The sequence below is a fragment of the Oculina patagonica genome, chromosome 12 (genome assembly GCF_052425735.1).
Source record: "Oculina patagonica isolate OP01 chromosome 12, crgOcupat, whole genome shotgun sequence".
Taxonomy (NCBI): domain Eukaryota; kingdom Metazoa; phylum Cnidaria; class Anthozoa; order Scleractinia; family Oculinidae; genus Oculina; species Oculina patagonica.
Window position 1 is genome coordinate 16,597,474 of NC_135769.1, and position 17,908 is coordinate 16,615,381.

The window sequence follows — 17,908 nt, forward strand, 5'->3', positions numbered from 1 at the left end:
GCGACAGGTCACGTGAGGTATCTGTTTGTGCCATCCGCCATCTTGGTCGTGCGATTGTGGACTTGTGAGTATTTTCTTGTATCGAGAAGCCTTGACTTGAGGATTGTATCTGTTATTTTCGCGCTCACCTACAAACACATAAAGAACTCGTAGTGCACGCATACTAAATCGACATACTCGCACACGAGATAGGTCGAGGGTCTGCATTAAATTTTGGTTTTCGCATCGAGCTCTACGCTACGTATCGGTGAGCTGTTTTGGCCAGACCCTGTCCTGTCATAACTGAAGTTGAACTGAATATAACCATTGAAACAATATAAACACTGTCAGAATTGAAATATTTGTCATCTGAACATCTGGCGACGTTGTGCGTTGAACTTAACTGAAGACGAGTAGTGCAGAAGAAGTTCACTGTTAAAACTGCTGAGATTGCGAAAGATAGAAAGGTGAGCCATCCAAGTTTTATTTGCTTGAACGTGTTTTAAATACCGTAGATTATGGTGTCTTTAATGCAATATAGAGCGGCAGTGGGGTTACATGACGTTCATGTGAAGGCCAAAGAATACTCGGATCGTATGAAAGGGAAATTCTGGTCTATGCTATTGTTCATGTTTTACATGGAAGCGATATATCTGCCAACATTAAAAAGAGTTATCCGCTCATGGCAAATGTCTTCTTTCGCAAGGCTTTGGTTTACACAAATGTGTCTTTATCGTTTCTATATTCCCCTGTTGATTCGACTTGCCAATGATGTTGAGATGAATCCTGGCCCTTTCAACGTTGTGAATTCGTCAAAAACTGTCACGGCTGACTATCATCAAGGTGATGTTGCACTGTTTGGAAGAAATGCTGGCAACCAATGCGTAGCGATGTGCCTAACTGCAGTTGTTTACAATTGTAAAAGTAATGCATGGTGGTCAAGAGATCAGCTGAATGAAGTATTGATTCAAGGCAATGTGCTTTATTCTCATATTAGTAAGTCAGTAGGGAAAGACAGACTGTTGCTATCTGAGATTCCTTCTGCATTGTCCATAAATGACGAAAACTTTTCCATTAGTTTTAGCAGCAGTTTTGCTGGTGACTTACACATGTCTGATGTAAGAGACTGTTTTTTCCCATTGCAGCATGTACTAAATATGTTAATAAAAGACTATGATGCCTTTCTGTTGACTGTTGAAATCAATACAGTTGCTATTGTTATTGACAACAAAGGTCATTATAGAATTTTTGATTCTCATTCACGAGATATCCATGGTAATATTACTGCAAATGGAACAGCAATACTGTTGGAATTTACTAGTGTAGAGAAAATGGTACAGTATCTGCAAAACTTTTACAGAGAAAAGAATGTAGTCCCATTTGAAGTGTTGGGTATTAAAGTAGAAAATTTATCAGTTAATCAGAACTGTTCGTATACAAGTTCTAGTGCTGTAGGATGCAAGGGATCATACAATCAAAGTCACTGTCACAATTTTGAATCAGACATGGAAAAAAGCTCAGAAGAAAATGCAGGTAATAATAGCAGAAAGAGAAAACAAGCAGAATCAGAAGAACACAAAGAAAGCTTGCTCGTGTTAAGAGAAAAGAAAATGGCAAGAAAAGCTGAAAAAGAAGGTAAAAGGGACAACTTGTCACAAAAGAACAGAGAAAAGTATGAAAAAAGAAAAGCAATTGAAACCAATGAGCAGAAAGAAAATAGATTAAGAAAGTGCAAGGAACAAAGAATTAAAAAAAAGAGAAATTGAGAGCAAAGAACAAAGAGAGGATAGATTAAAAAAGCATCGGGATTTAATGAGAAAAAGACGAGAAAGTGAAACCAAACAGCAGAGAGAAAATAGGTTGAAAGAGAGAAGAGAACGATACAGGAAAAACAAGGCAACTGAAAGCAAAGAACAACGAGAAAAAAGATTAAAGAAGCAAAGGGAATCCAAACAAAGAGTAAAGGTCGAAACTAAACAACAGAAACAGGAGCAAACATCTTGTGATGAATTGGTTGTTAGTTTTCGTAAACTGGTTGCTTCAGGGCCAACAATTGTTTGCACATGTTGTGAGCAATTATGGTACAAACATAGTCTTGTCAGAGCTGATACTGTACTAAAACTTAATAACGAAGCTGTATTAAGATGCATAAAAAAAGATGAGCAGTGTTGTACAGGTCAATGGGTTTGTCATACATGTTATAATCATCTAAAGCAGAATAAAGTCCCCCCATGTGCAGTCCAGAATAAAATGAGTTTTCCACATAAACCTGACCATTTAGACTTAACAGAACTAGAGTGGAGGCTTGTATCACCACGATTGATCTTTCAAAAGATACACGAAGCAGCAAGGGGAAAGCAATATAAAATTCATGGCAACATAGTGAATGTTCCTGCTGATGTTGTTAATACCGTGAATATCTTACCAAGACTATCAACTGAAACAGACACTATCAAAGTGCAGCTTAAGAGAAAATTAAAATACAAGAACTACGTCCTGTCTCAAAACATAAGACCATCCAAAGTTTTTGAAGCAGCTAGGTGGTTGACTGAAAATGGTGCACTTTACAAGAAAGAAAGTATCAAACTGAACCCAGACTGGAGTGGTTTGTTTGCCGGGTTCAATGAAAATGACATGTCAAATGATAGTGCTTGCAGCAGTTCAAGCAACATTACAGATATAAATACACCTGTATCTTCAATTAAGTCACTTGATACTGCTGTGCAATCTTTGTCAGAACATGGTAGATTGTTTTCATTTCAATTTGATAAAGTTTTTATTTGCCTTGACTGTGAACAAGTTTTAATAGACTCCATGAATTTAGAAAATCATCTTTTGTATGATCATGGAGTACAAACTGATAGTGAGTGTTGTGAGGAGAGTAACTATATTCCATTTTTTCATCAAAATGACTGTAATACCGGTAGTAATGAAGTGGTATTTTTTTGTTCTTTGTGTAGTGCCTGGGAAAAAGAGCTATCACTTTTTAGTGATCACATGGCCATTGTTCATGATCTACCACCAATGGAAAATGATGTATCCTCTCAATTCAGTGAAGCAACAGCTAATGTAAGTACTTCCATTGTGGTCAAACTGTTCAGATATAAAATGCTTGATCCCAAAAATGTTGTTCTTGTAGAAACATGTTCAAAAGGGTATGGATTAGCAAACACTATTTCTCTTAAAGCGTTAGTAGGTATACCAGTAACTTTGAATGTATCAAGATGCTCATCTAGTGCAACAGATGTGCATTTATGTAGTAGAGATCTTAGTAAGGATTCCTGTCCAACTGAAATGGAGGTAAATGACCCTTGGAATGAAGTGGATGAATCTGAAATGTGTGCTAGTACTTTGGACACAATGTTAACATCCCCAGACTTTGTAGAAGATTGTGAACGTGAAAAGGTTTTGAACTTTGCACCAGGTGAAAGCAATCATCCAATTAGTATTTTCAAAGACCAATATTGTGAAGAGCTAGCATATCCTGGTATATTCTGTGGTCAAGCAAGAGCAGATAACAAGGAAAGAAATGTACCTGTGTATTATAGTGACATTTGCAAATCAGAGTTAAGGCGTTCTGATCGTAGAGTTGCTCAGTGTATTGAAAATATATTCTTTAAACTGAAAAAGCTGCAAATGAAAATAATTTTAGGCAAGTGCCAGATTGCATTGCGAAAACATAAAACAAATGGAAAGAAACTAACAGCAGGCGAATTAAAAAAAGAAGGTGCTTTAGACAAATTAATTCATTTGAATGAAGGGTACCGATTTCTAAGAGCTCTTCGTGGTTCCCCGCCATACTTTGAGAAGTCTTAGAGAGATCTATTCGCCATGATAAGGCAACTTGGATCTGCGACACTTTTTTGTAGCTTTTCTGCAGCGGAAACAAAGTGGAATCATCTGTTAAGAATGTTAGGTGAATTAATTGATCACCAAGTATACAGTGATGATGAATTGAATGCCTTGTCATGGGAGGAAAAGTCAAGGTTAATTCAAAGTGATCCTGTCACATGTGCAAGACATTTTGATTTCCAAGTTCAGCAACTGATTGTAAAATTTTTGCAAAGTGATTGTGCACCACTGGGCAAAATAGCAGATTGGTTTTATCGAGTTGAATTTCAACAACGTGGCTCGCCACACATTCATATGCTGTTATGGATTGAAGGTGCACCAAAGTTTGGGGAAGATTCAGACGAAAAAGTTTGTGAATTTGTTGATAAAATCATTTCTTGTTCAAAACCTACAAGTGGCTGTGAGCTAGATGAATTAGTTTCTCGTCAAGAACATAAACATTCATTTACCTGTAAAAAGAAGTTTCAAAAACAGTGCAGATTTAATTTTCCTCAGCCTCCAATGAAAAGCACTCAAATATTGTATCCTTTAAGTGACATTGAAAAAACAAGTCTTTTGAATCAACCCAAGGCTTCTTGGAAAGAAATCAATGAGAAACTTAATTCTATGAGGGAAGGAGAGAATATTTCATTTAAAGAACTTCTTAATGAACTTGGGGTTACTGAAGAGGAATATATTCTGGCTATTCGATCTTCCCTAAGTAGGGCAACAATTTTTTGAAACGAAAGCCAAACGAACTTCGAATCAATAATTATAACAAGCAGTGCTTGCTTGCATGGAGACCAAACATGGATGTCCAATTTATCCTAGATATCTACTCTTGTGCAACATATGTCGTTTCTTACATATCAAAGGCACAGAGAGGTATGAGTGAACTTTTGAGAACAGCATGCGAGGAAGCTCGAGAAGGAAATTTGGGTATTAAACAGCAAGTGCGTGACATTGGCAACAAATTCTTGAACAATGTTGAAATAAGTGCGCAAGAGGCGGTATATATTGTACTTCAGTTACCAATGCGACGCTCCTCTCGTGAAGTGGTGTTTATTAATACAGCTTTACCGAATGAAAGAGTTTGTCTTCTGAAATCAATTGATGACATTCAGCAGCTAGAAGACGAGTCTGAAGATGTTGAATCAGGCGGCTTGTTAAAAAGGTATACTAAAAGGCCATCTTGTCTAGAGAATGTGACATTAGCTGATTGGGCTGCTTGGTATGACAATAGGAATTCAAAATTTCAAAATTTACAAAAATCCAAAAATACTGATGTTGATGGTTTACCATTAGAGTTATTTGATGATGACAACAATGAAGATGATGTTGGTTTAGATATTACTGATATGTGTAGCAATGAGCTGACATCAAAGAAGAGCAAAAAAGAAACTCAGAAGCGGTCAAAGGCCAGGGTAATAAGAAGTGTCTGGTTTAATAGAGAAAGTCATCCTGAAAAGCACTATCGTGAGCTGCTAATGTTATTTACTGCTTGGAGAGATGAAAGTACTGATTTGCTAGGAGACTGTGAGAGTTACATGGAGAGGTGTCAGATATTGAAAGAACAGATAAATGACCAAATGGCGCAGTATGCACCATGTAGTGAACAACTAGACCAAGCATTAGATGATGTACAAACTATAGAATGCAGTGATGATATGTGGGATTGTGTAGCTCCAAATACGCAACATGTAGAACTGAGTCACCTTGCGGAAAATGAATGTGAACATGTACACAACACAGAAGAAGTAAGGAACTATGATCTTTCTGAAGATCTGGGGATTCCTTCCAGTGCTACTAGTAATTATGAACATAATATCTCACTTGATGAATTGCCAGATGAAGAGTATAGGGAAGCTGTTGGTTCTCTAAATGTTGAGCAGTTAAATTTTTTCTACCATGTTTTACACCTTGTGAAGACAACTAATGAACCTTTCTATTTGTTTCTTTCTGGTGGTGCTGGAGTTGGAAAATCTCACTTGACTAAAGTACTGTTTCAAGCGGTTTACAAATATTTGAACACAAGAGCTGGTGTTGATTTTCATCAAATTACAGCTATTCTTGTTGCTCCAACTGGTAAAGCTGCCTACAATATTCAAGGAAGTACAATCCATACGGCATTGGCAGTGCCCGCAAACCAGTCCTTAAAAATTTATAAGAAGCTTGATGCCAGTCGTTTGAATTCCTTAAGATGTAAATTTGCTGGTTTGAAGATAATTTTCATTGATGAAGTATCAATGGTAGGAAATTCCATGTTTAATGTTCAAATTAACAAAAGACTCCAAGATATCATAGGTACAGCTAATGATTTTGGAGGAGTGAGTATTATAGCAATTGGAGATTTGTTTCAACTTCAACCAGTATTTGATGGGTATGTTTTTGAAGATTTGGAGAGTGATTATGCTCCTTTAGCAGCTAATCTGTGGCAGAAACATTTTCAGATGTTTGAATTACATGAAATTATGCGTCAAAGAGAAAGTCGCCAGTTTGCAGAAATTCTTAACCGGCTGTGCGAGGGTATTCACACTGAGAATGACTTGAATATACTGAGAGCAAGAATCATTGAAGATCCTGATTTGAACTATCCCAGACATGCTCCACACCTATTCATTCAAAACGACAGGGTTGACGAGTTTAACAAGTCAGTTTATAATTCTGCAACTGGCAGAAAATTTATTGTCAAGGCAGTTGATAGTGTCATTGGTGCTCAATCTGAGGAATTAAAGGCACGGCTATTGAAACAGGTTCCAGATGATCCACGAAAAACTATGCAATTAGCAGCTTGTCTTGCAATTGCAGAAAATGAAAGGATTGAGGTATGTCAAAACATCAGATTGGATGATGGGCTTACAAATGGTAGTGCAGGTTTAGTGAGATTTATTAGTCTGCTAAATTCTGAATGTCCTGATGGAATTGTTTGGGTTGAATTTGATCATGCTAAAGTTGGAGAGAAAACTCGGAATGAAAATAGAAGCCTTTACAGTGATAATATCCAGCAGAGTTGGACACCAATAAAACCTGTTTGTGTAACATTTTTTGTAGGGAGAGGTAAAACTGCTCAGATCGTTCGAAAACAATTTCCTTTACGGCAATCTGCAGGAAAAACTATTCACCGTTCTCAGGGTGACACTGAAACCGAGGTTGTAGTTGATCTTACTTCAAGAAGAGCTATTCCTCACATTCATTATGTTGCATTAAGCAGAGTTACTACCATTGATGGACTGCATATAAAGAATCTCAATGAAAAAAAGATTACTGTGAGTAACAAAGTTAAGAATGAAATGCAGAGATTGCGAACAGCAGCTTATCTTCAGCCATCCTTAATATCCCTTGCAGACGTTGGTGAGAATTTTGTCAAGATAGTCTTTCTTAATGCACGTTCTCTTCACAAGCACATATCAGATGTGAAAAATGATTTTAATGTTAAGGCAGCAGATATAAATATCTTTGTTGAAACTAGATTGTGGGTGTTCGACCAAAATGACGAATTTGAAATTAATGACTTCTCCTTGTTTAGAAATGATGCATTGTTTGATAGGCAGTTGCATACACAAAGACCATTCTATGGAACTGCGGTTTATACCAAAGCTCAATGTTATGATGAATATCGCAAATGCCAAAATATGCATGGAGTTGAAATAACAATTATTAAAGTTAAATGTCTGCCAGATGTTATTATTGCTGGAATTTATAGATCACCAAAAGTGTCAGTGACACATTTGCTTCAAGCATTGAGAGAACTTCATTCCATTATGTCAACAGAACATTTTCATATAATACTTGGTGATTTTAACATTGATTTTAATGATGGTGTACAAAACAGCAGTATACATAATCAAATGATTGTAACATATGGATATAAACAACTTATTTTAAGCTTTACTACTGATAACAGAACTACAATTGATCACATTTATACAAATCTAAATGAATCAACGGTCCAAACTGGTGTTCTCGAGACATACTTTAGTGACCATAAAGCTGTGTGGATAGCAACCAAAAAAGAGTAGAAACATGTACATTTTTGTAGACTATAATGACTAACCTTTTATGCCCCATCATCCACATACAAATTCTCCTGACTGATCTCCATACATTTTCTTATAGCATTGTTTGGAGAATTTCAATTAATTGTTAAAAGTTCAAAGCAATTTCCCTTTTGTTACCATTTTATTACAGTGTAATTCTACTAACCTATTCTCTTGATTTAGTATTGACATTGTGAGGAGAAATTTGTAATGGTCACTGTTAGTTCTTAAGGAAGCATAAATTACATGTAAAGTAATTTAATGTGAAAAGATGTGAAAAATGATTTTAATGTTAAGGCAGCGGATATACTGTATTTTCTCGATTAAACGCTGGGCCCCGAATAAACGCCGGGTCTCCAAGGTAGAGTGGTAAGTAAGCCTTTCAGGCATTTATTTGAGGTGTAATATGCTTTGGGTATGATGGCAAGATACATTCATGTCACAAATAATGATTAAAGACCCTTTTTTAATAAACATTTTGCTCAAATAAACTGCACCATTCAAATAAACGCCGGATCCACGAAGCCAAGTTTGAAATAAACGCCGGAGGCGTTTAATTGAGAAAATACGGTAAATATCTTTGTTGAAACTAGATTGTGGGTGTTCGACCAAAATGACGTATTTGAAATTTATGACTTCTCCTTGTTTAGAAATGATGCATTGTTTGATAGGCAGTTGCATACACAAAGACCATTCTATGGAACTGCAGTTTATACCAAAGCTCAATGTTATGATGAATATCGCAAATGCCAAAATATGCATGGAGTTGAAATAACAATTATTAAAGTCAAATGTCTGCCAGATGTTGTTATTGCTGGAATTTATAGATCACCAAAAGTGTCAGTGAGACATTTGGTTCAAGCATTGAAAGAGATCTTCATTCCATTATGTCAACAGAACATTTTCATATAATACTTGGTGATTTTAACATTGATTTTAATGATGGTGTACAAAACAGCAGTATACATAATCAAATGATTGTAACATATGGATATAAACAACTTATTTCAAGCTTTACTACTGATAACAGAACTACAATTGATCACATTTATACAAATCTAAATGAATCAACGGTCCAAACTGGTGTTCTCGAGACATACTTTAGTGACCATAAAGCTGTGTGGATAGTAACCAAAAAAGAGTAGAAACATGTACATTTTTGTAGACTATAATGACTAGTAAATGATTAACCTTTTATGCCCCGTCATCCACATACCAATTCTCCTGACTAAACTCCATACATTTTCTTATAGCATTGTTTGGAGAATTTGTTAAAATTTTAAAGCAATTTCCCTTTGGTGACCATTTTATTACAGTGTAATTCTCCTAACCTATTCTCTTGATTTAGTATTGACATTGTGAGGAGAAATTTGTAATGGTCACTATAAGGTCTTAAGAAAGCATAAGTTACATGTAAAGTATGTGTTTCAGAAAGAAAGAAAATTTAAATGAATTCAGTATCTACTTGTGTTACATTTTAAAGTGTTGTAGTTAATCAGCCTTGGCGTCTAAACAAATTTGTGTAAGGGCTCCTTTGAGTCCCTTGTGACCATTTGGGTCACAAACCCCTTCTTGTGACCGTTTGGGTCACAAACCCACCATATTGCAACTGTACATATTAGGTAAGTATACGAACAGTACACAATGCAGTTATTTGTTGTCCTGATGTGACATCTAACAGGGATGTTGCTAAGAAAACACTGAGCCAGCCGTTAGCGACATCCCTGCACATGTACATGTAGTCTTGATATGTAAGTTATAAATATGTTACCTCATAATATTTACATGTGCACGTGTATTAGTTATTGTTAAAAAATTATTAATATTTTTAATTATTGCTTTGTTTTTCTTTTTTTGTTTACAGAACAGAAATGTAAAACAACAAGAAAATGCACAAGATACTGTCTTGAGAGAATCCACTGACTGCCGTGTTTAATATGTCCAACACTTTCAATCTAGTCATTTTGTCAAGAGACACTATGTATGTGTGATAGTGCCCATTGCATTGGAACTGGCCAGAACTTATTGGTCTCTATACAATAGTAAAAAGACCCAATCCTCACTATGAGTGACTGCTATATTCAAACAACACACAGCAAAAACCATTTAGCAGTGACATTCAAGTTGAAAAGAAACTGTGTTAAACATCTCCGGATTCACCAATGAAAAGACCCTTCAATCGGAGGTCTCCACTGGCTCACCACTGTATCAACTTTACTTCCTGGACTCCACTTGTGCTGTATGTGTGTATCACCTCCAAATGATAACATATCTTATTGGACATATCTTGCATCACAGATTGTACAGTCAGTGTAGACAACTACACTGTATCAGCCGCATTTAAACATGAGTACATCAAGATACTGTATCAACCTTACTTGCTGGACTTCACTTGTAGTGTGGTATTACCTCTAAAATGTAATAACAATATTTTTGGACTTATTGGTCTTATCCTGCATCACAGATGGTATAGTCAGTGAAGACAACTATCAGCTGCATTTAAACAAGAGTTAATCAAGATACATTTTTTCAAGACAGTATTTTTCTGCCAAACTTGTAACAGCTTCCTGGCTTTCAAGTACAGTTGCATACCGGTACTATGTTGTATTCCACCGTATAAAGTGACAATAAAAGACATTTAGTTAGCGTGGTACAAGTTTAAATGTCAATTTTGTGATCAAAGCAGCTCAATATTTGCCTTTTATTTATTAACATTGGTTAGCTAACCTTACCTTGGGATGCACAACTTAATAAAGAATACCACCCGAAAGCAAATTATTGCAAAATTTTACTTACTTGACAAACCCCTATCCCCCTTTTATAGCAAATGAGTCAGTCTCTAAACTATCAACGATATCAATTTCGGTGTTAAATTACTTGGATATCTTTTGGGCTCACATTTTCACTCACAATAATAGACCTTTTTAGCTTTGTGTGTAAATTTCCCATTACAAATCACACGATGCTCCCTAGAGAATTTCCTTTATCTATCTGAATATCGTGAATTTGTTTAAATTTAAAAGAAGTAGTTCTCAAGGGTAACATCACATAGTCTGAAATGGGACACAAACAAACGAAGCCAAAAAGGTCTATTCCCAGTCTGTCTGGGCTTCAAACATACTGACTTACTATACTGAAACGTCATCGCCTTAGCATGCATTGCATGCCGGTTATTAGTGTAGTGTTTGAACTACACTTATGCGGTGGTTGTGGGTGAGGAAAAAGTGCTACCGGGATAACGCTAGGTGTGGACTAATGCTCACTGAAGTGTAACAAGCGTGCCATTCATTTCGAAAGATCGCCTTTCAAAAGATCGTATGTAATTATATGCAAGATTCAAATCCTCGCGTTTCCCAGTATGAATTGCAAGAATTTCTTGTCTTTCGCCGCAAAAGAAGCAGCAAATACATTCCAAAAACTTCGAGTTGCAAGTAAAGTTTATTTGTCAAACATGAAAGCGAAAGTTTTTAATGTACCACGGGTAATTTAAAAGCAGCATGCTCTTTTCCTAAAACATCAACAATCGGTCACGCAAATTGAACATGGAGAAAGAGTATTTCCTTCGTCTGAGAGCGGAATGTTTCGTCACAAGGACTATTGGCTTGAGTTTTCTCGCCTGCCTTGCAGCAGGACTTGTCGCAATATCCTCGATATAGTCCTAAACCGGCCGTTTGGACTGTGTGACGGGGGCTTATGTTTTCAGACCGTGAGACAATAGATTTGACCGTTTAGCGGTAATAAAGTTTTCGCGTGATGTTAAATATCATGTTCGGCAAGCTGCCACTATTTGTCGGCATGTGTGCATTGCATTGAAGTGTACTGATGATAGAAATAAATCCTGCAATTGGTGATCCAAATTTGAAAGACAGCGATTTTGGTAGCGTTTAAAGTACTGAGAGCAGCTGTTTCCACTGTGCGTGCTAAACTTACAAAGGGCTTTGTATGGCGTTTTTTTTGTTCTTAAACAATATTCATTTTGGGGCTTTCAAAGGTCGCACGCAATTAAATATACAAGATTCAAATCTTCGCATTTAAGCAAAGTGTGTCTTGGAAGACTCTCTTGTCTTTCGCCACGAAAAAAATTTGTAACACAGCAAGCACTTGACTAAAACTAAGAATTGAATGTTTAAAACCCGGGTTGAAAGTAAGAGTCAAATCAAAAGTAGCGAGTAAAGGTTATTTGTCAAACACAAAAGCGAATGTTTCTAAATTTACAACCACTGAGTAATTTAATAGCCTGCGTGACGCATTCTTATAATAAAAACAACATCCCGTCACGAGTTGTTCATTTTCTCATGTTTTCTCGAGGGAAAAGAAGAAAAAAATCAAATTTCCAGTTCATCACCCTTTACAGGAACGTAAGATGAGCAGACTTGAGCAGAATTTCGTTGTCCTCGTGGAATTTTGATTTTCAGCAGAAAACTTGATTTCTCATGGGCATACATTGCCGCGAGCGTCATTGATCACGTGATGCATTTGTCTCTTCATCGGCCATTTTGGAGTTTGTAGAGTAGTTTGTAGTAGTTTTTACGTAGCTCGAGTGGTACGAAGCGATTCATTGCTAACCTCGCGAGATCGTGATTGATTATCACGAGTATTTAACTGTTCGCATTTTATGTTGAACACTGACAATACAACTTCTAACATTCCTGTGCAACCCATGATTTTTTTCTTACTTGCTTGCTAACAATATTTTATTGTGATTCCAGAAAATCTTTGTACCCACCCCACAGAGGTTCATTGGAAATTCTGATGGGAGAGGGGGGAGGGGATCTTTATGAAGATAAACCGAAATTTCCAGAGATGTAGGATGTTGGGGTGGGGGGGGGGGGGTATTAATAGCACATTTGTATCAAACACTACACTGTCCGTACGGACCGCTCGTTTAGTGTAGTGTTTGAACTACACTTATGCGGTAGTTGTTGGTGAGGTGGAAGTGCTACCGGGATAACGCTAGGTGTGGACTAATGCTCACTGAAGTAGAACAAGCGTGCCATTCATTTCAAAAGATCGGCTTTCAAATAGCATGCGTTGCAGCCGGAGTGTCACAAAATCTCGGGCTACTTTCAAAAGATCGTATGTAATTATATGCAAGATTAAAATCCTCGCGTTTCCAGGTATAAATCGCAATGATTTCTTGTCTTTTGCCTCTAAAGGAAACAGCAAATACATGTCAAAAACTTCGAGTTGGTAAGTAAAGTTTCTTTGATTTGTCAAGCATGAAAGCGAAAGTTTCTAAATTTTAATACCACGAGTAATTTAATCTAAAGCAACATGACCTTTTCCCCGACAATCCGTCACGCAAATTGAACATTTCTGAAGTATTTCCTTCCATGAAGGGAAATTTTGCGGAGAGCGGGATATTTCCTAAGAAGAAACTTTTCAGACCGTGAGACATTATAATAAGAGCACGAGTGCCGTGTGAAATCTTCGCAGTGAAAAAACAATACTTTCACTGCTGATTCCTTCTGTTAAAAAAAGCAAAACATTTACGACATTTACCGTGGTTTTCTGTTTTTTAACGTGGAAACTGTGGCTTCACTGTGAACTAATGAACGGTTATATAGGTTTACTTTCGTCAGTTGGAAGGATTTAAGGGCCGAAAATTTCCAAGTCTACTTTGAGAGGTTTGTGAACTATCGTTATTCAACTGCACAGAAATAGTTATTGTATTGTCCATCTTTTCCATTTTCATTGTGATTTCTTGTAAGTGGTCACATTGTTTGCTTTTGGATTTTCGGACGGTCTGTAGTCAACATGAGTTTATAACCGGTCAAATGGCTGGAGGAGGGAAATAAGCGAAAACTTTGCATATTGTGATTATAACGAAAATTAAACTGAAATCACTATATTGCGAAATAAATGACGATGTAAATTTTATTGTCAACAACAGTAATGCAATGTGATAAGTAAAAACGTGATGGTTATCGTCGTGTCCAAGGAAGGACAATGTTGTGTTGCATTTATTTATATGGTCTTAACGGTAACCGCGCGCGTTGTCTTTATAGAGGTGTCAATCTTAGTTGCTACATGTATTTCAAACACTACACTCTCCGAATGGAGCACTCGTTTAGACACAATAAGATTTTAAGCACAATGTTTGTGTGGTTGTGTGCTTTGGGTAACAAGAACCAGTTTTGAACAGGCTAAAAGTGGGTGAATGCATTACTTCCACTGACATCTCTTTTGTACTTTTTAATTTTCATATTTTCAAAGAAGGCCGTTATGTTGTGAGTAACAAAATGCCATCTTCTTTAAATAGTTAAGTTTGTTATAAAAATTCCAGTTAAAATATCAAAATAGTCCTTTTGTAAAACCCTGTAAAGTTTATTTTGTCCATAAAAGAGAGTAAAGAGACGGGATAGTATGAAATGGAAGTATGTGGTGGTTTAAAATGTTGAGAATTTTTGAAAGTTTATATGGAATATAAAGATCTGACATTTATTTCATGGTATCACCCATTTTTCTGATACAATTGTAATATTTGAGGACATGAAGCAGAGTTCTTTAAAAGGCTTATTGGCCTGTTGTGGCAATGTTATCTCGCAGTTTTCTTCACAGCATTATGTACACTCAAAGCAAGGAGACAACATTCTTTCCACCCATTTTATTTAAACCCTCTCAATGGCAATGCTCCCTTTAAAAACAAATATCTGAGAATCTTTCTAAATCAAGTATTCTGTTGGTAGATTTAATTGCCTAGCCTAAATTTCAGCCGTCTTGTATCTAAATATACCGGTATTACCAAGAAAGATGTCTGTACCAAATAGCCAATAACCAGTACCCTGGTTTCGTCACCTGATGGCACTAGCAGCTATTAGTTTAGACATCTTTCTTGGGAGTAAGTGACCTGAGAAGATGGTTGAAATTCATGCTGTGGACTGCTACCGTACAACTACATATAACTGAGCATCTGGTTTGTTATTAAAATATTGCAATACATTTGTTGGTAGTAATCTGACAAGTTATTAGTTTGAGTTACATGCATTTTTTTTTCTTTTACCTTGCAAGTTTCAAATACAGTCAAATACCACTATACAGACACCAACTTACGATGGATACTTCATGTTTTATTGTTGAGACTGGTTTTGTCTCTTAACTCATAATCCACTAAATTTGGTTGCTAGGTAATACATTTTCTCTTAATAAACCTGCTTATTACAGGCACCTTGGTAACACAGGTGTTTTTTATGGACCCTGTGGTGTCTGTGTTAATGGTGTTTGACTGCAGCACTAGTGATGGTATATAGATTAACAAATGGCAGAAATGGTTGTAGGTCTGCTATGCAGACAATCCATAAAAAATCCTCATTCATCATTATAAAACAATATTATTCTTATTTGCATAATTTCCAATTTTTTTTCCTAATCTGTTAAAGGAAAACACATCTTATGTTGCAATGTACACTGTACCCCCAAGGTACTGCATGCACCCACGCCATGTGTCCATTGATCATATAAATAATAATATTTAAATGTACATGTACCATTCTGAAGAAAAGATGACATTTAAGGTGCATGTAGGCTGATAATTATAAAATATTTCTTTCTGTTAATCCAATATGTTGTCAATTTACAGAAAATAAGTTTATTAAATTCCTCCACTTTTTATTGCATAATCTAGCTCCCAATAAGTTCCCCCAAAAGTACCTCCCAACTTATGTCTGTATTTTATGAGAGCTTCCTTTGCACAAAAATGCAGTCTGTGTTTTCATTATTTAAACAAGACATTAATATATGTATGTGTATGTTATAATAAAATAATTTATACTAATTCAATATTTTTTCAAATAATATTTATGGCTTCTTCTCTTTGCCCCATTGCTAATAAGAAACATGAATTTCAAATAATTTCTGGCTAATAACTGCATTAGTTAGTTGAATGGATAGATAGATAGATAGATAGATACTTTATTAGCGTGAAATAATCTTAGCTTTACGGCTAGTTTACAGTTATTTCACGAAATTAAAAACTAAAATCTAAATTAATTAAAATATATATAATATAATAAATGCTAGCTACTATAGATAATATAATTAACATGATTAAAAATATAAAAAATTAAAACACCCTTGATTGATTAACATCGCTATAAAAAGTCCTAAAAAATAAAAACTTACAATTTAAAACGTTAAATTTCGAATGTTGCGTATAAAATCATTGGTGCCAGCTAGGCAGCGTACGTTCTCGGGAAGTCCGTTCCATTGTCTTGCGGCGTAATAACTGAAACGTTTAAGTCCGTATTTGGTACTATTTGCCTTAGGTAATGTCAAGACATTTGCACCTCGCAAATTGTAACTGCTCCTTCTCACATTTATGAGACGTCCAATTTTTACAGGGGCTCTACCCTGAAAACAGCTGTTTATGGTAATTAACATGTCCTGTATCCTACGGGAAATATTGTTAAAAATCATTCATTTCTAATAATAAGAGAAAAGGAAAAAAATAATTACTAATTCCACCCTTCACAGTAAGCCAAATACGTTAATTGTTTGCTATCTTAACATTGTGATGACCATGTTAAAATGATAAGTCAGTTTCAGGCATGGACATAGTAGCTTCCTTGTTGGTAACACGACTGATTTTTTTGTGATAATTTTTGTGTGATAAAAAAGCAAAGATACTATAATCTAAGTCAATTCAGCTGTGCCTTGTGCCCTGAGAATTAATTTTGTAGGTTGACACGTTAAAGTTATGCAGTAGGATTGCTTTATGGCATTTCGTTCTCCTTCATTATTTCCTCTGAATTCATGTAATAACCTCTCATTTAGTTTGCAAGTAAGAAAAAGCAGTCCCCCCCCCCCAAGTTACTACTAATAATATTCTCAGTGTGATCGATTCTCTTGCATCCTTAGAGAAAGGAGAGAAGGGAAATTATTGTCCCCACAACCTCACTGCTGAGGACTACAAACAGTAGTGTCATCAGTGCAACAACTATTTTTTTTTTACCTCTGTTCAACTTTTTCCAGTGAATTAATTTAATTTACAACGACTTGTGCACCTTTAGTAATAATTCCTGGGTCAATTCCAGAACTGACCATTATATCTCGAACATTGTCCTGGACACCAGTAAAGAATGTTGGTACTCTCTTATTGTCCATTTCTTCCAGAACAGTCAGAAGTGCTTGAGTGACTGTAAAATCAATGCTTGTGACCACAGAAAAATCAACTACAACTCCAGGTGGCCGTGGGTCTGCAAGTGTGACTGCTTGAATCTCATTGCTGACATGCTCGACACCAGGGTAGTTGAGATTTCCATTAATCTTGAGCAGCACATAATCTCCTCTGCTTATCTTTGAAACAGGCGGCCAAATAACTTGATACAGAAGAATGCACAGAGCAACAGCAATACCACTCAAAATCCCAACTTCAATGTGATAGAAGCAACCAAAGAAGGTGATGACTAATGGTACCAGGTCTATGCGTCGCACATTCCAGATGTTCTGCAGGATGTGAAACTCTATCATGGTGACGACTGATGACATGATCAGAGCTGCCAGAGATGCCTTTGGAATGTACTTAAAGGACGGCGTCAGCACACCAAGGGCCAACAGTACAATTGCTCCTGTAAAAATTCCTGTAACAAAGAATATGGGAAGTTGAATCATGTGGTGTCGGACTAAATGAAAGTGAATTAAGCTGTGGGTGACCTTTGATATTTGCTGCCCTAATTATGCAAATATTGAGAAACTCTAACTAGTGGACTGTCACACAAAGCCAGACAGTGATTATGTTACGTCTCATTCTCAGTTGTATTGCACTCTTGATGGGAGAGTGAAGGCTTGACTTAAAGATTTCCATTAATGAATTCATTATTTCTTTACTGGGAAAAAAAATAGCTTGCAAGAGCATCCATTATTTTTTGGCTTGGGTGAAACAAAATCTAAATAAACCAGATGCTCTCACAGGCAAGAGAAAGGAATGCTTTGAAGATTTTGACTAAGTCATTGTAAGGATAAACCATTGCACCTCAAGGACACTAACCACCCAAAAAAGCTACTTCATAGTAAAAATCACAGGCTCAATTTCTGTCGCCCTTTTTCATCCAGTGTTTGTTCTA

At 36.2% G+C, this 17,908-nt stretch overlaps 2 protein-coding genes and 1 pseudogene across 2 annotated transcripts in view; 2 read left to right on the plus strand and 1 right to left on the minus strand.

The window, feature by feature from the left end:
- Nucleotides 1-1,111: 1,111 nt before the first annotated feature.
- Nucleotides 1,112-4,551, plus strand: LOC144633435 (uncharacterized; annotated as a pseudogene).
- A 68-nt stretch (nucleotides 4,552-4,619) lies between these two features.
- LOC144633437 (uncharacterized) lies at nucleotides 4,620-9,173 on the plus strand. The gene has a single exon (XM_078492311.1). It carries the CDS (start codon nucleotides 4,620-4,622, stop codon nucleotides 7,827-7,829), a length of 3,210 nt encoding a protein of 1,069 aa, XP_078348437.1. The 3' UTR covers nucleotides 7,830-9,173.
- A 5,266-nt stretch (nucleotides 9,174-14,439) lies between these two features.
- LOC144632164 (sodium-independent sulfate anion transporter-like) overlaps nucleotides 14,440-17,908 on the minus strand; it is a 28,532-nt gene continuing 25,063 nt past the window's right edge. The window contains exon 4 of the mRNA XM_078490763.1: nucleotides 14,440-17,425. Coding sequence (XP_078346889.1) covers nucleotides 16,827-17,425 — 599 coding nt within the window. The 3' untranslated portion in view covers nucleotides 14,440-16,826. The remainder of the gene's footprint in view (nucleotides 17,426-17,908) is intronic.